This window comes from Camellia sinensis, chromosome 8 (assembly GCF_055761805.1).
Source record: "Camellia sinensis isolate YWXY chromosome 8, ASM5576180v1, whole genome shotgun sequence".
Lineage (NCBI taxonomy): Eukaryota > Viridiplantae > Streptophyta > Magnoliopsida > Ericales > Theaceae > Camellia > Camellia sinensis.
This window is the reverse complement of record NC_138968.1, coordinates 139,536,537-139,560,061: the sequence shown is the minus strand read 5'-3', so window position 1 is coordinate 139,560,061 and position 23,525 is coordinate 139,536,537. Positions and strand designations below refer to the sequence as shown.

The following is a 23,525-nucleotide window of genomic DNA, read 5'->3' as shown; positions in this document are numbered from 1 at the left end:
TTTCACTCCAATGGAAAACTTTGGCCAATCAGACGAGTCTTGAAAAAATCAAAAAGAAAAGTAATGATGCAAATGTCTTTGTCTTTTGAATTGTAACACCTCAATTCTTTACATGTCATCGATATTGTCTACTTTGGGCCATGCCAGCACGAATTTGTTCTTCTTAGTGGGTAACCAATCCCAGAACTGCTCCAGCCCAAGCACGCTTAACTGGGTAGTACTGCTAGGGATTTCAACACCCGGGAAAAGGCATCGATGCTATATAAGGGTCTGAGTAGTACTGTTTGGGACACCGGGACCTTACATGAATATTCTTGAAATAAATTTCATAAGCCAAAAAAGAAAAGTAATAATGTAAATATGTCTTTGTCTTTTGAATATTGTTGAAATAAATTTTTTAAACCAAAAAAGAAAAGTAATAATGTAAATATGTTTTTGTCTTTTGAATATTCTTGAAATAAATTTCATTAGATTAATTCTTTATATATATATATATAGGCAGAAAATCATCATCAATTTTAGGCTAAGTCAACAAACAAAAACTTTTAAGTGATCAATATGCATAATTTTTTCTTAAGATTCCTAATCTTATAATTTTAGGGGACAAAAGACATCCAAAACTTTTATACTAGTTGAGATCCTTCAAATATATGCGCCTTTTACATCCAAAATTATTAGACAAAAATACCCCTGTATTTTACATCAATATTAATGTCTTTTACTTTTTGAAACTTTTGAAAACTTAAAAATTCTATTACTTTTGATTTAAATGTCCATTTTAAACATAAAATATATTTTTGAAATGCTTTCGTCGAGATCTATCAAATAAGATCTATGATGAATATAAAATTTCAAGAAAAAAAAATTGACAAAATTTTACTGAGTTGGCTATATTTAGTCAATCAAATTTCTTTGACTTCATTGATTTATAGTAATTTCAGTGAAACGTATTGACTTCAATGAAATTTTTTTGACTAAGTCTGTGAAATTTCACTATCATTAGTGAAAATTTCTTGATTTAGTCAAAGAAACCCTAAATTTCACTGAGAGTAAAGAGAGAAAGAAAGATATACTGAGGAATGGAGAGAGGGTAGAAAGAAAGAAAGAGATGAGACACGCATCAGTGAAATTTGAGACAAATTTCTAATTCAGAGAAATTTCAAAAATCCATAGAGAAAATTCCAAAACATTATTAGTCACAGACAAATTTCTCTAGTATGAAATACAATCCAAAATTTCCATAAATTTCACAAGCATGTGTACTGAAATGCACAACCCTAAGCTCAAAAAGTCAATAAGCCCACTTTCTTTCTTTACCATTTGATGCACCATTCAAAACCTAGATCCCAAGAGTAATGAACTTCTTGAACAACAATAGAACCCATGAGCACAAAGAAATTTTAGTTGGTCCTCCAAATTCCTGTGTAGGTTCTCAAAATTCCTCTAGATCTATGAATTTATTGTTGTCCATAATCAATTATTCCTTAGTCTTCAACAGATAGATTAAGGACCTAACCTCATGGTAGCGTACAAGATAGACGGAACATACGTGGTCATGAAGGCGACAGAGGTGGGTTTGGGACTTACGTTGAAGACATGGACAAGACTGTAGTGGGAGCCAACAGCAATGAAGCGACTATTGGAGGGGAATGAGAAGAAAGCGGTTGTGGCGGTGTTGAAGAATACGGAGATGATGAATTTGGGTCCTAGGGTTTGGGAAGATAAGATTGTGACAATGACGAAGTGGGAGGAGAATAGAAGTAGATCTGAAAGAGAGAGATCGAATTTATAGATAGAGAAGGGTGGAGAGAAATGGATAGAGATCAGAGAAGAAAGAGAAAGTAGATATGAAAGAAAAGAAATGAAAGACCCAAATTTGTTTCATTGAAGGGTAAAGTTGTTATTTATTTTTATTTTTTTTTGAATAAAACATAAGCAAAGGATGTGAGAGACCTTAACTAGCAAATTTTTTTTTGTAGACTTCTCTTACTAGCCAAATTTGGAGAGGGATCTTAGATCAAATTTTTCTAGATATATATATATATATATATATATATGCACCTAATTTAGATGTTTGTAAGAAGCATAAAAAAAATTAATTTAAATATAAAAAAAAAATCATTAAAAATAAATAATAAAAGCTTATCTAAAAACATAGATTTTGTTCGGATTTTTTTTTTATTTTGAACTATTTTTTCTTCATATTTTAGTCTTTTTTTTTTTGTACTATTTAAAAATAGCTTGTATATTTAAAATATAAAAAAATTGACTGAAATATTAAAAAAAATTTACTAAAGACAAAAGAAAAATAACTTTTACAAAATTAAAGCAAACAAATTTATTAATATGATTTGAATTTTTAAGAAAACTTTTTACTTGCTTAATTTGTTTGCTAAAAAATCTTTATTTTTGGACCAATCAAGAAGGGAAACGTTTCCACCAACAAATAAAGTGATGATGGCACGCACAATGATGAATCGATCGAAGGGGCGTGAGGTGAGGTTGGACAGCATCCTAAAAGCCTTATATTATGGGCTCTTTTGGAAGAGTAAAAAAAATTAAAAAATTAAAAATCACCTTTCAATTTATTTTAAGTTATATCATATTTTTTATTTAAAAAAAAATTAAAAAAATTAATTTTTAATTATCTTCTTAAAATTGGTTTATATTTGTAGTTAGAAGTGATTTGGAAAGTAAGTTAAAACAAATTGTTTAATTTTTTAAATTTTTAATAAAAAAAAATGTGTTGAGATATGATTCAGCCTCAAATTTACACTTCAGAATCTACTCATCACTTGTTCATCGTCTTACCATTTATCATCCTTATCATCTCATCATTATGTGTATTTATCCCGATGACATAATTGGTAGAGATAGAATAGAACAGTGACAATATATATATATATATATATATATATATATAAAAACATTTCCTTAAACTTCATTAAATATACATGAGGTTGCTTCAGGGCCGGCCCTGAGGGCAGGCAAGAGAGGCATGCGCCTTGGGCTCCTAAATTTGGATTGAAAATGAGAGCTCCCAAATATAATTTTGTATTTTAGATATAAAAAAAAGGGCCTAAATACTACAGGCCCAATTGAACATGTGGCTTAAAAAAAAAAGCAACAAAACTATTTGTAATGATTGCTTCCTATCTTAATATATGAAAGTAAATTTTTATTTATAATTTTAATGATTATATGTGTAAGTAAATTTTTTTGTGGCTACAAACAAATAAAAAAGTTGTAACTTATCGTTTTATCTATGAATTTTTTTTTTTCAATGTAAGAGGGCTCCATTTTCAAAATTTGGCTCGGGCCTCCTAAATCTTAGGGCCGGCCCTGGGTTGCTTTAAGTAAAGGTATAAAAAAAGTAAAGAGATTATATGATTCAAAAAGTCAAAAAATTAAAAAATTAACTTTTAATCAACTTGTCAAAATAGGCCGTAATAATCTCGTTCTTAAAATATATTAGTTTCTTATTTTATTTTTTTATTATTTTAAAATATTAATTATTTAAAAAAATTAAAAATTAAAATAATATAAAATTTTCAGTTTGTCCTTTTAAAAAGTTAATATCCCCTTGTCCTTTTAAAAAGTTAATATCCCCCCCCCCCCCAAAAAAAATAAAAATAAAAAAATGTGTGGTCTGGATTAGCAGGACTCCAATCCTAAAAAATTCTATAAAAGGAGAACTTTAGGTAGGCAATGTAATCCTCAATTGGAAACTATACTTTTTTTTTTTTTTTCATTCAAAGAAACATATATTATAATTGTTTAAGCAAGAAATAATGTTGTTTTTACATCTGTTATCTTTCTACTTTTTTCCGTTGTTCCTCCTGGTACTCTTCCTCTTCCTATGCTATTCCCTTATTACTACTACTCCAACGGACCACAAAAACTTGCCACCACCTTCTCCTCCAAAGCTCCCAATTGTTGGGAATCTCCACCAACTGGGCTTGTTCCCTCACCGCTCTCTCCGATCACTGGCTCAAAAATATGGACCCCTTATGCAACTTCACTTTGGCAGTGTTCCAGTCCTTATCGTCTCCTCGGCCGTTGCAGCTCAGGGAATCATGAAAACCCATGATCTCGCCTTTTCAAGTAGACCTAAAACAATTAATGGTAGCAAACTTATTTACGACTGCAAGGACGTCGCTCTTAGTCCCTATGGCAAGTATTGGAGGCAGGTAAGAAGCATTTGTGTCGTCCACCTTCTCAGTAATAGGATGGTACAGTCCTTTCAAAACGTTAGAAAAGAAGAAACCGCCCTTATGATTGAAAATATCAAAAACTCTTCTTCTTCATCTTCGTCTTCATTGGTAAACTTGACCGACATGTTTGTGACAGTTACAAATAATATAGTGTGTAGGGTTGCATTGGGAAAGAAATACAGTGGAACGAAAGGAGGGAGGAGGTTTAAGGAACTCCTCGCGACACTTGGGGAATTGATGGGTGCTTTCAATGTAGGGGATTATATCCCATGGCTTGTTTGGATGAATCGACTCAATGGTTTGGATGCCAAAGTGGAGAATATTTCTAAAGAGATTGATGAATTTCTTGAGGGAGTAGTGGAAGAACATGTTGATAGAAGCAAAAGAGACGATAGTTATAGTGTGAATGTTGGAAATGAAAACAAACATGACTTTGTGGATCTTCTACTTCAAATCCAACCGGAGAATACATCTGGCTCTCTTGTTGATAGAGATACCATCAAAGCTCTCATCTTGGTAAAATTATTTTTTGTTTTCTTATTTAACTAGCATATCATCTGTACTATGCACGGATTGTGTTTACAATCTATCTATACTATATATTAAGTAAAATGAGATTTTTAACCCCCAAAGCCTGTAGGAGCTTCAATATTCTAATCTGAATTTTCTAAATTTTTTATTAAAAAAAAAACTCAGTATTTATTGATTTGGTCAAAATCTCCTGATCAGCATTTATTAATTTTTTTCAATTCACATGTCTAAGATTTTTTTTTTCAAATAAAAAAATTAGAAAATTTGGATTGGGAGATTGAAGCTCCTTTTCAAGAAATTAAATGTCTTTTTTTTTTAATTATATTATATTAAAATTTAATATTTTGATAATAATCATATGTGTTAGACTAATCATATGTGTTGGGACTTTTCAATGAATTCATGTGTTGGATTTCAAAGAATTTTTTTTATGATTGTTCTTAATGCATTAAAGTGTTATTATGAGGGTAAGACTTGGGAGTTGAGAGAAGTTAATAAATGCTAAGATTTTTTTTTTATTTTCTAAAATTTTTATTAAAAAAAAACTTAGCATTTATTGATTTGGTCAAAATCTCCTGATCAGCATTTATTAACTTTTTTCAATTTACATGTCTAAGAATTTTTTTTTTTAAATAAAAAAATCAGGAAATTTAGATTGGGAGATTGGAGCTCTTTTTCAAGGAATTAAATATCTTTTTTTATATTATATTATATTAAAGTTTAATATTTTGATAATAATCATATGTGTTGGACTTTTCAAGAAATTTTTTTTATGCTTGTTTTTAATGCATTAAAGTGTTATTATGAGGGATAATAATCATATGTGTTGAGACTTTTCAAGGAATTCATATGTGTTGGATTTCAAAGAATTTTTTTTATACTTGTTCTTAATGGATTAAAGTGTTATTATGAGAGTAAGACTTGGGAGTTGGGAGAAGTTAATAAATGCTAAGATTTGTTTTTTTTTTTTAAATAAAAAAATCAGGAAATTTAGATTGGAAGATTGGAACTCTCACAAGGCTTGGGGTTAAAAACTTCATTTTGCTTAATATATAGTATAGATGCTAATTAATTCTTGTTTTCTTTGTATTAGTTAATTTTTGCAGTAGTGTTAACAATTAGTGCACTAACACATGTTATATTACAAATTCGTAACTATGGACCCTACCTGTTATATAAATTACAAAAATTCAAAGCCCATAAAATTATACATCATCCGTTAGTACACTAATTGATATACTAATTGGTGCGTATAGATTTATTGTAATTTTTAAAATACAATTTAGGGATTTAACGATGATAATTAAACAAGTTGTTGGACATTGAGAAGGGCATAGGAATAATCTGCACTACTCTATATCATTGGCCCTGTTTGGTAGAGCTGTGGGAAAGTGCTTATAGCTTATAGCTTATACTTAAACAGCTTATAGCTTATAACTATGAACATAAGTTGATTTCTGACTTATAAATTAAGCATCTCCAGCCCTATTCAAAGAATAAGCTGATTTCTAATTTCCAAAAAGCTATAAGCTATAAGCTATAAGCTAAACCAAACACATCAAAATAGCTTAAATTAAGCTGAAAGTTGAAATAAGCAGTTTTTAAGCTGCACCAAATAGGGCCATTGTCTGTCCTATACTCTTCGGCCATGTTTGTTTGGGCGGACTGGATTAGCATTCCCATGACTAATAGTCCTAGGATTACGAATCCGTTGGATTATGTATCCTACCTTAACTAATTGTCAAGTTTAAAATAATTAGTCCGTACTTTAATTGTTTAACCAAACATCGGATTAATAATTTATTAGACTATTAGTCCAATCCCAAACTCATGTCCACCCAAACAAACATGGCCTTCTAGTTGGTGGTTTTGGTAACATGATGTAATAGTAACATGATTATATGTGATAGATATACAACAATACTATAAAACACGGAAAAAATACTTAGAAAATTATTCACGAAAAATGCTCAATGGTCTATATTCATTATGAGTGTGACCTACATCCTATTAACTTCAGAATAATTCTACAGATACTTACCAAAATATTTACTATAACATACAATAGGTCAAATATGATTGGTTGTAAAAAAAAAAAAAAAAATTAATATTTAAATATCCAATAATATTTAGACATATATATTTTTAGTAAGATTTTAATAAAAAATTTAGTACATATAACATTGCTTTTAACTTTAAATCTACACGTTTTTTAAAAATAAAATTCAAAATAAAGTTTTATGATTCATAATATTTTTCATAAATATAAGATAAAACATATACAGTGGGGTAGATGATTTGTGTTCTTGGAGAAAGGTCTCAATTTTATTACTTTTGTTTTATTTATTTCTTGGACTGTCTTTCTTTAATCTCCTGATTTTAAATTCTTGTAACCACATTTCAACTCCATGGTTGATTATAAAATTTCCAATTATTCCCATGCTCATGAAAGTGCTGACATGTATCTAAACGGCGAATTTGTCATCCCCCTTCGTGCTCGTTTTCAAACTTCACCTTCGCTTCTGCTCTAATCCCGTTTTGGGTAAAGTTTTTTAATTCCATACCTATCACGTTAGCGGATATTTGATCACATTTTAAATAGTTAAAAAATTTGAGAATTATTTAAATTCTTAATATATTAAATAATTTATTTTTTTTTATATATATAAACAGTGAGACTTTTAAATTTATTATTTATTTATATTTAAATAGAATTAGACTTTCAGCATTCATTTCTTATATCTAATTATATTATATATATACATATATTTTTTTTATATATATTATTTATTATATCGGGTCGAGTTTTAAATGGGAGAGGAAGGCGATACCCGCTCCCGCTCTCGTCCCACTTTTGTTGCGAGTGACCAAAATATAATTCATTCCCGCTCTACATAAGTGTCAGATCGGGTAAAATCTGCCACATTCGGATAAATATGAGCAAACTCCCATATACCGGATTAAAATAATCATCCCTAATTTCAATTATTATTTTTGTGATATAAAAGGAAAATGAAAATAGAGAAAACCTTAATCATTTCAATAAGGGTTGGTTTGAGATGTTCTAAATAAGTGCACTTTTTGACTTTTTATGAAGTATGGGTTGAGTTTGGGTTGGGTTTGAAGTGATGTGGTAGAGAAGTGATGTGACTTAAATAGGATAGTGACTTTTTGACTTTTTTAGTACATGACAAACAAGGCCTGAGTCAATGAATTAGTTGATTTTAAATAACTCCGGACTTACCTATGGGTTTTTGTAAATAAAACTAGAGAATCAAATTATTTGGATGAGTATTTCTTTTAGTTTAAAATCTAGATTGGAGGGGTTGTTTGGGCTTATGGTGTCTATTACAGGTCTCGTTTCAATGATTTGAATCGTTTACTTTGTTAAGCACTTTGTGTATTCACAAAAAAAAATAAACAAATTATGTCGATACGATAACTGTAATTTGTTCAATTTATTGTTTTTGTTATAAAAAAAATGTAGGATTTATTTTTTATATTTTAATGAAATAACCTAATTTTTTCTAATGAAATATACGATGTGTTTAACAAAATAAATAATTCAGATCATTGAAATAAGATCAATAATGGACCTTACGAGCCTAAATAATTCCTTCAAATTCATATTTTCGACTGGAGATAATCCTCATTTGAATAAGAAAAATGCTTGAGACCCTCAATTTTTAAAGATCCCTACAACCCCTTTTGGATCTCTACCATTGATGTATGTGTGGGACCCACTCATGTATGTGTGAGGCTCACACCATCAATGGTGGAGATCCAAAGGGAATGGTGGGAGTCTCTAAAAAAAAGTGATCTCAATCATCGGTGTTTAAATAATTTGTAGGATTCCGGTCTATATGAAGTGGTTTTAAGTTGAGAATTGACTTGCTTGGCCATTTTTTATTTATTTATTTTTAACTAGACAAACTTAGAGTTTTTTTTTTTTTTTTTTTAATAATATTCTAAAACAAAAAACAATTTAGAGAATTAACTCACTTTTCAAACTATTTAGAAAATTAACTTACTTTTTGAAATTGCATTTTAAAAATACGATTTTGAAATTAAAATTGCATTTTTAACAAGCAATTTCATCTTGAAATCGCATGTTAAAAATGCAATTTATGATAACATGAACTTCACTTTTTAGAATTAGATTTTTAACATGCGATTTTAAAATGAAATTACATATTAAAAATGTAATTTTAATTTAAGATTACATTTTCAAAATACGATTTTAATTTAAAATTATATTTTCAAAATGTGATTTTAATTTAAAATTATATTTTCAAAATACGATTTAAAAAAAGCATGACACCCCTTTTTTTGTTAGAGCCGCACTTTACCACTTCAACACCATATTACTTCGCTTATTAAATTGTAAATATATATTATTTATTACATTCAATTAATTTTCTTCCAAACACAAGTGCAATTATTATTATTATATTTTTTTTAAGAAACAATTATTATAAGGTCAAATTCATTTTACCCTTGATGATTTTGTCTCATAACGTTTTATTCTTTATGATTCAAATATGTGCAGAGAACCCTCTTATTATTTTGGATTAAAATATTACAATAATTTTTTCCATTAAAAGTAACAAAATGTTTGCTACATGCTCCCAAATTGATATTGGTCAATGCAAAAATCTCTAGTCAAAGACAAAAATTGAATCAATTGTCAAAAATACCTTCATCTTCATCTTCATCTTCATCTTCATCTTCATCTTCTTCTCCAAATTAAATCCAATTTCTATCCAAACCCTAACTCTAACCATAATGTCCTCTTCTATCAACAATTTAATTTAAAATGTTATTAAATAAGAATTTAGGTTAAAATTTTAAAGTTAGATTAAGGCATTTGTATGGTTATAAATTAGGGTGTCTAAGTTAATTTATAGTTTAACTTGTTAGATATATATATATATATACCGGTTTAATTTAAAATATTATTAAATAATAAATTGGGTTAAAAATTAAAAATTACATTAAGTTACTTTTATGATTTAATTTTATGATAATAAACTAAGGTATTTAGTTTAATTTATAATTTAATCTGTTATATATATGTATGTATGTACATAGGTACATAAGTTTATGTTTATTTTAAAATGTTATTAAATAAAAAATTAGATTAAAGTAATTTGATGATTTAATTTTATAGTAATAAATTAGGGTGTTTAAGTTAATTTATGATTAAAATTTTTATTTTATATACATATGTATGTATATATGTACATGTTTTAATTAAAAATATTATTAAATAATTAATTGTGTTAAAAATTAAATATTAGATTAAGCTTCTTTTATGATTTAATTTTATAATAATAAATTAAGGAATTTATGTCACAACCCGCTCCTGTGCTCGAGGCTTAGGCATTGCGATTGGTTAGTAATCATGGTTACCTAAGGCCTATTACATAATACTTTAATTAATAAACGCACGTAGAAATAATTAATTAAATAAAATATCAAAATATATATCAGAGTTTCTATTTAATTATAACAAAAAGATCATTAATCAAATAGGTCGATCTTTATAAATATTATAAAAGTGTACTGTGCATCTACTACATGTCCTCATTCCCGAAATGAGCCATACACTCTCTCTCTAATAATTATTTCTTTAAAATTGATAAACAATTTATAAGCATATTGTAGAGTGATAAATATTATACCGAGAGTATAAACGTTATAAAATCACCATAATAAACATTTCAAATAAAAAATATATATATGGTACCATACAGAACACATTACCACATTCACGGGTAGTATGGATTCAAGTGGTGACTTATACAGATTTTAGGAATGACTTCGATAATAGTGTAACATGTAACTTTGTACAACACTTTGCTTTATACAACTACCAAAATGACAGAGGGCAATGACTATTTAAGTCTCAAAACATGAGACATTTGTGGTAATACTTATAAAAATATTTGCTCAGATGATCATTTACCAAATCGTTATCAAATTTATATTTTAATAAACATTTATATCGATAAATTTTCTTTTTTGCACAAATATATTCAAATAACAAAAAATACCTTTGATATGATAATTGAGTTTACAAAACATGATTTAACATAAAACAGTAAGAGATAATTCAATATATAATAAAACTCACCTTAGCATCGGTTTCTATTCCCTAAATTTGAATCTCTTACAAAAATTATTGTTGGATCTTTTCTTTCTTTTGTTATTCTTTTTTTCATTTGATTCTAATTAAGCTCCTATTTATAGCAAGAGTAATGTTATAGAAATAAAAAAAAATTACATATAATTTTCATACATAATGATATGATTCATTGTAGATTTTTTATTTTAAAACAAAATACCATTGAAGATAGATTTATTTACAATAATATATTACCACAACATTTTATCAACTCTTTTATTTAAATTTTATGTATGTTTAAAATTTTCCTTCGGAGAGGAGGCAGCTGTGGGGTGACGAGAAAAATTATTAGTTGGTCTTGGATGTCATGTGGCCATACCCCACACCAATCACAATTTACTATGCCCCTCATGTTTCAACCACCCAATACAAATTTGTGAGCCCCACTGCCTCCACCAATCACAATACCACCAATCACAGTAGCGTTGGCATATCACTTGCGATGCTTCAAAACCAACCAATAACTTCTCGGCATAAGAAGGGTGGAGCAAGATGCCTCCATGTACTACTTGGGTGGCATTACCCTTTTGGGTATTCACATTCTAATCCTACATTTTATACTAATTAATATTTGACCACACAAAATCACAAAATTAAATTTAATTCTTTTAATCATGATTAGTTTATCTTTAACCCCATCATATACAAAATTATAAAATAAATTCTATTTATTTATTAGTAATTAAATAATACTAATACGAAATTAAAGGATAATTTAATTTGGGGATTGTTATAATTTGGGTTGAATTATGATTTAATTTGTTTTATATATATGTATGTGTTTAATTTAAAATACAATTAAACCAAAAATTGGGTTACAATTTTAAAATAAAAAATTTGATTAAATTAATTTGATGGTTTAATTTATGGTAATAAATTAGAGTATTTAAGTTAATTTGTGATTTAATTTGTTAGATATATATATATATATATATATGTACGTCTTTAATTTAAAATGTTATTAAATAATAAATTAGGTTAAAAATTAAAAATTAGAATAAGGTACATTTATGATTTAATTTTATGATAATAAATTAAGGTATTTAGATCAATATATGATTTAATTTGTTATATATATATACATATATGTACGTATATGTTTATTTTAAAATCTTATTAAACAAGGTAATTTTTTGGTAATAAATTAGGGTGTTTACTTTAATTTATGATTCAATTTGTTATATATATATATATATATATATATGTTTTTTTATGTTTATTTTAAAATGTTACTAAATAAAAATGAGTTAAAAAATTAAAATTAAAAATTTGATTAAAGCAATTTTACGATTGAATTTTATAGTAATAAATTAGAGTATTTTAGTTAATTTATGGTTTAATTTGTTAGATATATGTATATGTATATGTATATGTATATGTATATGTATGTACGTGTTTAGTTTAAAATGTTATTAAATAATAAATTTGGCTAAAAATTTAAAATTAGATTAAGGTACTTTTATGATTTAAGTTTATGTTAATAAATTAAGGTATTTAGTTCAATTTATGATTTAATTTGTTATATATATGTATATGTTTATGTTTATTTAAAAATGTTATTAAATAAAAAACTTGTGTTAAAAAATTTAAATTAAAAATTTGATTAAAGTAATTTGATGATTTAATTTGTTATATATATATATATATATATATATAATATTTATGTTTAATTCAAAATGTTATTAAATAAGAAATTGGGTGAAAATTTTAAAATTAGATTAAGTTAATTTCATGGTAACAAATTAGGATGTTTAGTTTAATTTATGATTTAATATGTTAAATATGTGGTTGAGATAGAAAATTATATGACATAAGGGTATTTAAGTAATTTTGGCACTGTTATTAATAGAGTTTGTTTCGTACTTCGGTCGAAAATCATAAAATGATTTTTTTGTCCATAGTTGAAGTATAGGAGGTAAAGTGAATTGGGGGAACTACATGCAGGTAGGAGTTAAGGAAAAAAAATTACTAACAGCTGGAGGGATACAAGTGACACTTGCACCCCTACAACCTTTCATTTGCACCCTACCACATACACTGTAACGCCCTCAAATTGAACCCATAATATACATAACATTAGCATGCATTATTAAAAGAAAACGAATCTTTTGAATTATTCATCAGAGTACTTTTATTGAAAGACATCACATGTAACATCAAAATAAATGCCCTAAGGGCTTACATCTTTCCAAGCTAACACTTGGACACAAAAGAATGAGTACTAACCCATTTACAAGTTAAGCCCTTGGCTTGAATGTTTACATGTAATCTCAAATAAAAACAAATAACTAAAGACAAGTCTTCAAAATCCAAATCCTTCCAAGCTAAGTCCTGGGAGGTAGCCTATCACCTGAACCTGAAAATGATGTTCCCATAAAGGGTGAGCCACAGCCCAGTAGAAATATACTAAACCAAATATAAGCATTGAATAAAGCCATAGCATTCAATAGATGGTTAACCACGATAATCAATTATATCTTAATACTGTTTCATAACATCAATGTCTAAGACATGTTTTACTTTCCAATACATTAATTCAATATGGCTCAGAACCTGGCCAATCTTACAACAAAGTACTATATATATATCAAATTCACATTCTTCCAATATCAACAAACAAATGAGACTCAGGCTCATATCAAAACACTTCATACTTCCCGTTTGATACACATTTTAGTGCTGTATCAATAACATGTAAAACACTTCAATATAATAAGCACACATAAAGTGATGCTAATGGAGTCCATCCCCTATCTCCTCCCAAACAAAATCCGGTTTAGAGGTCCATCCCCTATCTTCCCCTAAACCGTGGAGTACATTCCCTATCTCCTTCCACACAAAACAAAGTATGTAAACCCATAACATATTCACCACACAATCAATACACATAATGTCTGTATTAATTCAACAGTCAAAATTCATGACTCAACCAATGTGATTAGTTTCAGTTATATCTAATCCACATGCATTGTCTACAACAATCACGACTATCCTCCACCGATAGCCCAAAACAGTTATTTCTAGACTTGGAAATAAATATATCAACAATTCAATAGGCGAGTGATTTAAATTATCCAACTACACCATTTAATCAATAAAATCCCCAATTTCATGAATTTAGCCAAATATCCCAATTCCCTTAAATTAATCATACAAATTAATTAATTAATACAACTAGGGTTTTTTCCAAAATTATCAAAGTAACCCCAACATATCAACATACCAAAACTTAGAACGAAGCTTATAAAATGGAGTAGGAAATCCCTACCTTGAAGCGAAGAATTCGAATGGAGAAGATGACAAAACCCAAAGTGCTCCAAACCCAAGATTGTTCAGATTAAACGGAAGCCCTCGACCCACTCTATCTTTTTAACAAAGGACTTAGGGTAGAAACACACTCTAAATAGATCAAACCTAAGAGAGAAGGTGTGTAGGAAGAGGGAGAAGACGGTCCTAGGGTTTCAAAATCGAAAAGGAGATGAAAAATGATCCAGAAAGTCGGATCTCGGATTTTTATACCAGTCGCCCCGCTCGAGCGCCACTCACAGACTTCCGCTCGAGCGGCCAAACTCCCGCTCGAGCGGCGAATGCACACTCCCAGAAGTTTTTGCAGACAGGTCCCCGCTCGAGCGCCCAATCCCCCGCTCGAGCGGCCAACAGTACACAGGACATACTGGATGGGTGTATTCCCCGCTCGAGCGTCCAAACCCCCGCTCGAGCGGACAAGCCAAAATCTGGGCAACTAGACTTGGTTCCTAAGCTCAACCAACCTGCTCCAAATCTTCCCCACACAACCCAAGACTCAAAATAAGAAAATAATGAATGACAACAACAATTATACAATGACGGAATCTACGGAACCTAAGTCCGGATACAATAATCAAATGGGAAAAGACCGGGATCGCTATAATCTCCCCCCCTTAAAGAATTTCGTCCCCGAAATTAAGCATAAGTTTGTAAATAAAAACAAGTTTTTCTCAATTCTCAAGATATTGTATAACAACAATAAACATCTTGACCCAATACTGGTCACTTCATCTCTTTATCAAGGGGTATCTCACAATATATATATAAAACAACATATATTTCAACCGGAATCATTATTATGGATTATTCCTTTTAATGTTAACAATTCCCATATCATATTCAATCGCATGATATAAACAACACATTCAACGATGTACTCAACAGATGCAATGTTACACTAAACTTCTACAATGAAGCAAGTTTCAAGATACACCCATTTATCAAAACATACTCACGTTTTACAACTTAAGACATATGTAAAGCTCTTAAGTTTAACAATATTACAGAATCTAAATACTAGATTACAAATCGACAAACATGTCCGGGTATTTTTCGCGGACTTCCAACTCACGTTCCAAAGTGGCTTCCTCCACTCCGTGATGTTTCCACAAAACTTTGACCAAAGGGATGGTTTTGCCTCGCAAAACTTGATCCCGCCTATCCAAGACCCGAACCGGTCTCTCTTCAAACGAGACATCCTTATCAACCACTAAATCAGTCCAATCCAACACATGTGATGGATCCGGCTCATACTTCCGAAGTATACTCACATGAAACACGTCATGTACCCCGGACAGCTGCGGCGGTAAAGCTAAACGATAAGCAGCCTCGCCAATCCTCTTAAGGATCTCAAACGGACCAATGAACCGAGGGGACAACTTCCCGCTCTTCCCAAACCTCATCAAACCCCGTCTAGGTGATATCTTCAGAAAGACATGATCACCCGCCTCAAACACCAAAGGTCTCCTCCTACGGTCGGCATACGATTTCTGACGACTCTGTGCTGTAACAAGCCTCTTACGGATAAGCTCAACTTTCTCCGTCGTTTCCCTCACCAACTCTGGACCCAACAGAGGTGCATCACCCACCTCGGCCCAACACACAGGAGATCTACACGGTCGGCCATACAAGGCCTCAAAAGGTGCCATACCGATACTAGACTGGAAACTGTTGTTGTAGGCAAACTCCACCAACGACAAGTGCCTCTCCCACGACCCACTAAAGTCTAGAACACAACCCCGAAGCATATCCTCAAGGATCTGAATAGTACGCTCGGACTGCCCGTCAGTCTGAGGATGATAAGCCGTGCTAAAGGTCAACTTAGTGCCCAAGGCACTCTGCAAACTCTGCCACAACCTGGCAGTAAAACGAGGATCTCTATCTGAGACGATCGTCACTGGGACCCCGTGCAACCTCACTATGTCCCGAATGTATAAGTCGGCAAGATGATCTACCGAATCTCGCACGCGCATAGGAATAAAGTGCGCCGACTTAGTCAACCGGTCTACAACCACCCAAATAGCATCACTACCCCGCTGAGTCCTCGGAAGACCTACAACGAAGTCCATAGTGACATGCTCCCACTTCCACTCGGCAATAGGCAAGGGTTACAACAAACCCGCTGGCCTCTGATGCTCGGCCTTCACTTGCTGACAAGTAAGGCACTTAGATACGAAAGCTGCCACATCTCTCTTCATACCCCGCCACCAAAACTGGCGACCCAAATCCCGATACATCTTAGTGCCTCCCGGATGCACCGCAAAGGCGTGAATGATGGAACTCTCGGAGTACCTCCTCTCGACAAGACTCTGGCACAAACAGACGGTCTCGGTATCTCACACTGAGGTCGGGATACACCGTCAAACCCTTCTCAACCTTCCCACTAGAAATCTTCTCACGGAGGGATTCTACCTCAAGGTCACCCCCCTGAGCCTCTAACACTCGAGTCACGAGTGTAGGCTGTACAACAACAGAAAACAAGGCCGCAGCCTCAATAGATTCGCCCAGAAGTAAATTAAACTCCCCAAGTGCACCAAACATCTCCCATTCTCGGATGGCTATACTAGCTATGTCACCAACAGGTTTCCTGCTAAGGGCATCGGCCACCACATTGGCCTTTCCCGGATGATAATGCAACTCAAAGTCATAATCCTCTATGAATTCCATCCACCTCCTCTGCCTCAAGTTCAAGTCTTTCTGTGTAAACAAATATTTCAGACTCTTATGATCCGAGAATACCTCGAATCTCTCACCATAAAGATAATGCCTCCAAATCTTCAAGGCAAATATCACAGCTGCTAACTCTAGATCATGCGTAGGGTAATTCTGCTCGTGAATTTTCAACTGACGTGAGCCATAGGCAACCACTTTCCCTTCCTGCATCAACACACAACCCAGACCCTCTCGTGAGGCGTCACAATAGACTGCATAACCCAACCCTCTCTCTGGAATAATCAATACTGGAGCGGTAGTCAGTCTAACTTTCAACTCCTGAAACGACTTTTCACAAGTCTCACTCCATACAAATTTGACTCCCTTCCGAGTCAGTCTAGTCAACGGTGATGCTAACTTGGAGAAATCTTTCACAAACCGACGGTAATACCCAGCTAATCCCAGAAAACTGCGGATCTCAAATACACTCTTAGGCTGTGCCCAATCCTGCACTGCCTCTACCTTGGATGTATCAACAGACACTCCTTCACCGGATACCACATGGCCTAAGAATTTGACTTCTCTCAGCCAGAACTCACACTTCCCAAACTTGGCATACAGCCTATGGGCTCTAAGTAACTCAAGCACCACTCTCAAGTGTTCCTCGTGCTCCTCCTCAGAAGGCGAATAGATAAGGATATCATCCACAAAAACGACTACAAATCGATCCAAGAATTTCCGGAAGATCCGGTTCATCAAATCCAGAAAAACTGCCGGTGCATTGGTGAGCCCAAATGGCATCACCAGAAACTCATAGTGGCCATACCGCGTATGGAATGCCGTCTTCGAAATATCCTCTTCCCTGACCCTCAACTGGTGGTAACCCGATCTCAAGTCTATCTTAGAGAAACAACGGGAACCCTTCAACTGGTCAAACAGATCATCTATACGAGGCATAGGGTACTTATTCTTAACCGTAGCCCGATTCAATTTCCAGTAATCTATACAAAGTCTCAAAGCGCCTCCTTTCTTTTTAACAAAGAGGGCTGGTGCTCCCCACGGCGAAACACTAGGACGTATAAAGCCCTTATCTAGCAACTCCTGGAGTTGGATCTTCAACTCAACTAATTCGGCTGGGGCAAAATGATAAGGTGCCAAGGAAATCGGTGCCGTGCCGGGCACTAGGTCAATAGAGAACTCAATCTCCCGATGCGGTGGCAAACCAACAAGATCCTCAGGAAAGACGTCCGAGTACTCACAAACCACCCTTGGCAACACAATCTGTGTTTCCTCATCCTCACTAATCGAAAGGTTAGCAAGTAAACCACTAAGCTCACTCTGTCCTCGTGAAACATACCCCGGTGGCAACACATCACCAACCCGGTCCCCTAGAAAATGAAAATACTCTCCGCTCACGGTACAACAAGTGACCCTCTGGCGGTAGCAATCAATAACTGCCCGGTATGACGATAACCAGTCCATACCCAAAATAACATCGAAACCCCTCATAGGCATAACTACAAAGGAAAATGGGATTCTATGATAATCAACCTCTATATCACAACCCCTAACACCTTGTTTCAAAATCAATTCACCCCCAAGAGGTGACACTACACAAATAGGAGATGCTAACTGTGCTAACTCCAACTTCAAAACAGATGCAAATGCAGCAGACACAAAGGAATGAGATGCACCCGTATCAATCAAAACATTAGCAACCGAGTTGCAAAACAAGAAAGTACCTCTCACAACTGATGGAGCCGGTACAAGATCCTGCGCGGTAACAGCATACACGCGCCCAGACGACCTCTGATCAACCTGCTCACCCCTAGGAGCATAAGATTGCTGCACTGACTGGGACGATGAAGCCCCCTGATTGGCCCTCGAGGCCTGACCCGACTGAGCTGGCTGCTGACCCTGAATCTGCCTCAAACCAGATGCACCAGGTGTGCCACCCAACTGCGAGCAATACCTCTTCATATGCCCTGGCTGACCACACTGATAACACGAGAGTGGCTGGCCTCTACCCTGACTCTGGCTCTGAGATCGAGCTGAAGATGATGCTGCTCTCTACACTCCTCTCCTCTGAGGACAAACTGGAGACTTGTGGCCCAGCTGGCCACACTTGAAACAGGTAATGTCTCCCTGACTGCCTTTCCCCGAACTAGCACTCGGCACAGGAAAAGTCGATCTAGAAAAGCTACCCTGAGACTGCTGAGGATTAAAACCCTTCTGTCTCCTACCATCACTCTGACCATCCTGACTCCTCTTAGAGCCCTTCTGTCCTTCCTCCTCCTCCTGCATCATAATTTCCATATGGGCTGCAGCATCAACCATACGCCCATAATCCCGAATCATGGTTCCCTCAACTCTCAGCTTGAGGCCACGCCTCAACTTCTTCTCAAACTCAATACAACGGCGTTCCTCAAACGCCACCAACTCAGGTGCAAACCTGGACAAACTAGTGAATGCAGCCTCAAATTCGGCCACTGAAGAACTCGCCTGCTTAAGCTGGCAGAACTGGTCTCTCAGCTTCTCCCTGACTGCTGGAGATAAGAACTTCTCCTGGAAAGCATTCACAAAAGCCTCCCATGTACCTCCTATACGACCCTTAGTAAACTTCCACCACTGACCCGCATCCCCCTTCAACTGGAAAGATGCTAAGGTCACTTTCAACCCTTCGTCTTCGATGCCAAGCATCTCAAACGTCTTCGTTGTCTGTTCGAGCCATTCATCTGCCTTAAGCGGCTCTTTAGGATCACCCACAAATTCATCCAGATTAGACCGGAAGAACTCCCTCTTCAGAAAGGAAGGTCCTGCATCCGCAACAACAACCTGAGCTTGATTCTCAGCTCTGAGAATGCCTACTGACTCCCTGAATGCCCCTGCTATCTCTCGGGCTAGAGCGCCTATAGCCTGCTGGCCTACTGGCTCGGCCACATTGGCCTGGCCAATTCCCTCCTGAACTGCCGGAATCCCCTCTGGCACAGGCACCTCCTGCCTACCCGGCCTACCACGCCTACCGCGTCCTCGCCCTCGTCCTGACATCCTAATAAAGGAAACAGAGACATTAGCACATTAATAAATGTGCCGAAGCTAAACACTCGCGTCCTAATGCAATGGACAACAATAATACATTCCACGTAAGCACATAATCACATAAGCACCTACGAATTTCATTCTCGGATAATGATAGTCCCAATGCGTTACTATAGTTCCGGTTGGAAGCAGCAGTGATCAAGTGCCTTTCCAACAAGACTATTAGAAACTCAAGGGTCCAATCAACATCCAAGAAATTACATTCCATACCCACATAATCACATAAACATGTTATCACATAAGCACATAACATTACACTAAGTCTCTATCAAACGAGACGAACCCAATGTGATGCTAATCACATCCCACGTACCCAAAGTATTCAAACCCGGTACGCTCTGATACCAAGTTGTAACGCCCTCAAATTGAACCCATAATATACATAACATTAGCATGCATTATTAAAAGAAAACGAATCTTTTGAATTATTCATCAGAGTACTTTTATTGAAAGACATCACATGTAACATCAAAATAAATGCCCTAAGGGCTTACATCTTTCCAAGCTAACACTTGGACACAAAAGAATGAGTACTAACCCATTTACAAGTTAAGCCCTTGGCTTGAATGTTTACATGTAATCTCAAATAAAAACAAATAACTAAAGACAAGTCTTCAAAATCCAAATCCTTCCAAGCTAAGTCCTGGGAGGTAGCCTATCACCTGAACCTGAAAATGATGTTCCCATAAAGGGTGAGCCACAGCCCAGTAGAAATATACTAAACCAAATATAAGCATTGAATAAAGCCATAGCATTCAATAGATGGTTAACCACGATAATCAATTATATCTTAATACTGTTTCATAACATCAATGCCTAAGACATGTTTTACTTTCCAATACATTAATTCAATATGGCTCAGAACCTGGCCAATCTTACAACAAAGTACTATATATATATCAAATTCACATTCTTCCAATATCAACAAACAAATGAGACTCAGGCTCATATCAAAACACTTCATACTTCCCGTTTGATACACATTTTAGTGCTGTATCAATAACATGTAAAACACTTCAATATAATAAGCACACATAAAGTGATGCTAATGGAGTCCATCCCCTATCTCCTCCCAAACAAAATCCGGTTTAGAGGTCCATCCCCTATCTTCCCCTAAACCGTGGAGTACATCCCCTATCTCCTCCCACACAAAACAAAGTATGTAAACCCATAACATATTCACCACACAATCAATACACATAATGTCTGTATTAATTCAACAGTCAAAATTCATGACTCAACCAATGTGATTAGTTTCAGTTATACCTAATCCACATGCATTGTCTACAACAATCACGACTATCCTCCACCGATAGCCCAAAACAGTTATTTCTAGACTTGGAAATAAATATATCAACAATTCAATAGGCGAGTGATTTAAATTATCCAACTACACCATTTAATCAATAAAATCCCCAATTTCATGAATTTAGCCAAATATCCCAATTCCCTTAAATTAATCATACAAATTAATTAATTAATACAACTAGGGTTTTTTCCAAAATTATCAAAGTAACCCCAACATATCAACATACCAAAACTTAGAACAAAGCTTATAAAATGGAGTAGGAAATCCCTACCTTGAAGCGAAGAATTCGAATGGAGAAGATGACAAAACCCAAAGTGCTCCAAACCCAAGATTGTTCAGATTAAACGGAAGCCCTCGACCCACTCTATCTTTTTAACAAAGGACTTAGGGTAGAAACACACTCTAAATAGATCAAACCTAAGAGAGAAGGTGTGTAGGAAGAGGGAGAAGACGGTCCTAGGGTTTCAAAATCGAAAAGGAGATGAAAAATGATCCAGAAAGTCGGATCTCGGATTTTTATACCAGTCGCCCCGCTCGAGCGCCACTCACAGACTTCCGCTCGAGCGGCCAAACTCCCGCTCGAGCGGCGAATGCACACTCCCAGAAGTTTTTGCAGACAGGTCCCCGCTCGAGCACCCAATCCCCCGCTCGAGCGGCCAACACTACACAGGACATACTGGATGGGTGTATTCCCCGCTCGAGCGTCCAAACCCCCGCTTGAGCGGACAAGCCAAAATCTGGGCAACTAGACTTGGTTCCTAAGCTCAACCAACCTGCTCCAAATCTTCCCCACACAACCCAAGACTCAAAATAAGAAAATAATGAATGACAACAACAATTATACAATGACGGAATCTACGGAACCTAAGTCCGGATACAATAATCAAATGGGAAAAGACCGGGATCGCTATATACACACTTGCACCCCCATATGTTTGTAAATTGTTTCTCCAACTCCCACCTGCATGTAGTTCAAATGACTCTATCTTGACTAGTATTTTTTTATTTAAGAATAATATTTATTATATTTATGATATAAATATTCGATTCCAATTGATCTAATGGTTGAATCAGCGACCCATTAACCCAGTCTTTTTTTTCGATTTGGCCAATAGTTTTGATTTTAGAACATTACACACAAGATAATAAATAATTAGCAATCCATCTTATTTTTGTAAATATTTTGAAAGAATAGTTAGAATTGTTAGAGAGTTACAATTCCTAGCGATCAAATAATATGTAAAGCTGAAACTTCTTATGATCTTTCTACAATAATAATTCAGGACATGTTTGTTGCTGGAACTGATACCATATTCACAACGATGGAGTGGACAATGGCAGAGCTCTTAAAACACCCACGAATCATGAAAAGACTACAAAATGAGGTAAGAGAAATAGCAAAAGGGAAACTGAATATAACGGAGGATGATTTAGTAAACATGCACTATTTGAAAGCAGTGATCAAAGAATCTCTAAGGATACATCCTCCAGTATTTTTGGTTCCTCGAGAATCAATCCAAGAAACCAAGGTAATGGGCTATGACATTGTAGCTGGCATGCAAGTGTTTGTTAATGCTTGGGCAATTGGAAGAGACCCATTGTCATGGGAAGATCCTGAGGAGTTTCGGCCAGAGAGGTTCTTGAATAGTTCAATAGATTTCAAAGGACACGACTTTGAGTTTATTCCATTCGGTGCTGGTCGGAGGGGTTGCCCCGGTACTCTATTCGCCATGAATGTTAATGAGCTTGCACTTGCAAGTGTAGTTCACAAGTTTGACTTGTCATTACCAGATGGCTCGAGTGGGGAAGATTTGGACATGACTGAAGCTGTTGGTTTAATTATCCACAAAAAAACCCCTCTAATTGTTGTTCCAACTCCTTACTCTTGCTAGTGTGATAAAGTTTGCTATATGTTTTGTGTTTTTTGGTTAGTCCGAGCTATATGTTGGATCAATGATTGTTAAATAAAAGAAAATAAATGCCTGGCCACACAAATTTCAATGAATTTTGTGTTTGAGAGTTGTATTAGATGGATTGCTAATTCTAGTTCCAAATAAATCAGTTTACATAAGAAGTATTTTTTCTCTTCCTTTTTGTAACAATCACTTATATGTGCACTTTATGTCTTTATCGAAATGCAATTGGGTTAGGTTTAGTGGATTTTTCTATTATGAAGTCAATCGGGTAATCATTTTAACTTTGTTGGGAAATCAAGGAAGAATTATCA

The 23,525-nt window shown here is 34.1% G+C and overlaps 1 protein-coding gene across 1 annotated transcript; it reads left to right on the top strand.

The window, feature by feature from the left end:
- The first annotated feature begins 3,736 nt into the window (after positions 1–3,736).
- Positions 3,737–23,279, top strand: LOC114260084 (cytochrome P450 736A117). Its single transcript, XM_028200140.2, has 2 exons — positions 3,737–4,730; positions 22,582–23,279. Exons 1-2 carry the CDS (start codon positions 3,792–3,794, stop codon positions 23,188–23,190), a joined length of 1,548 nt encoding a protein of 515 aa, XP_028055941.2. The 5' UTR covers positions 3,737–3,791; the 3' UTR covers positions 23,191–23,279.
- Positions 23,280–23,525: the final 246 nt, after the last annotated feature.

Coding starts and splice junctions, on each gene's coding strand:
- LOC114260084 (XM_028200140.2), top strand. CDS start 3,792: ATGTTGTTTTTACATCTGTTATCTTTCTACTTTTTTCCGTTGTTCCTC. Junction 4,731..22,581: donor CCATCAAAGCTCTCATCTTG/GTAAAATTATTT, acceptor ATAATAATTCAG/GACATGTTTGTTGCTGGAAC.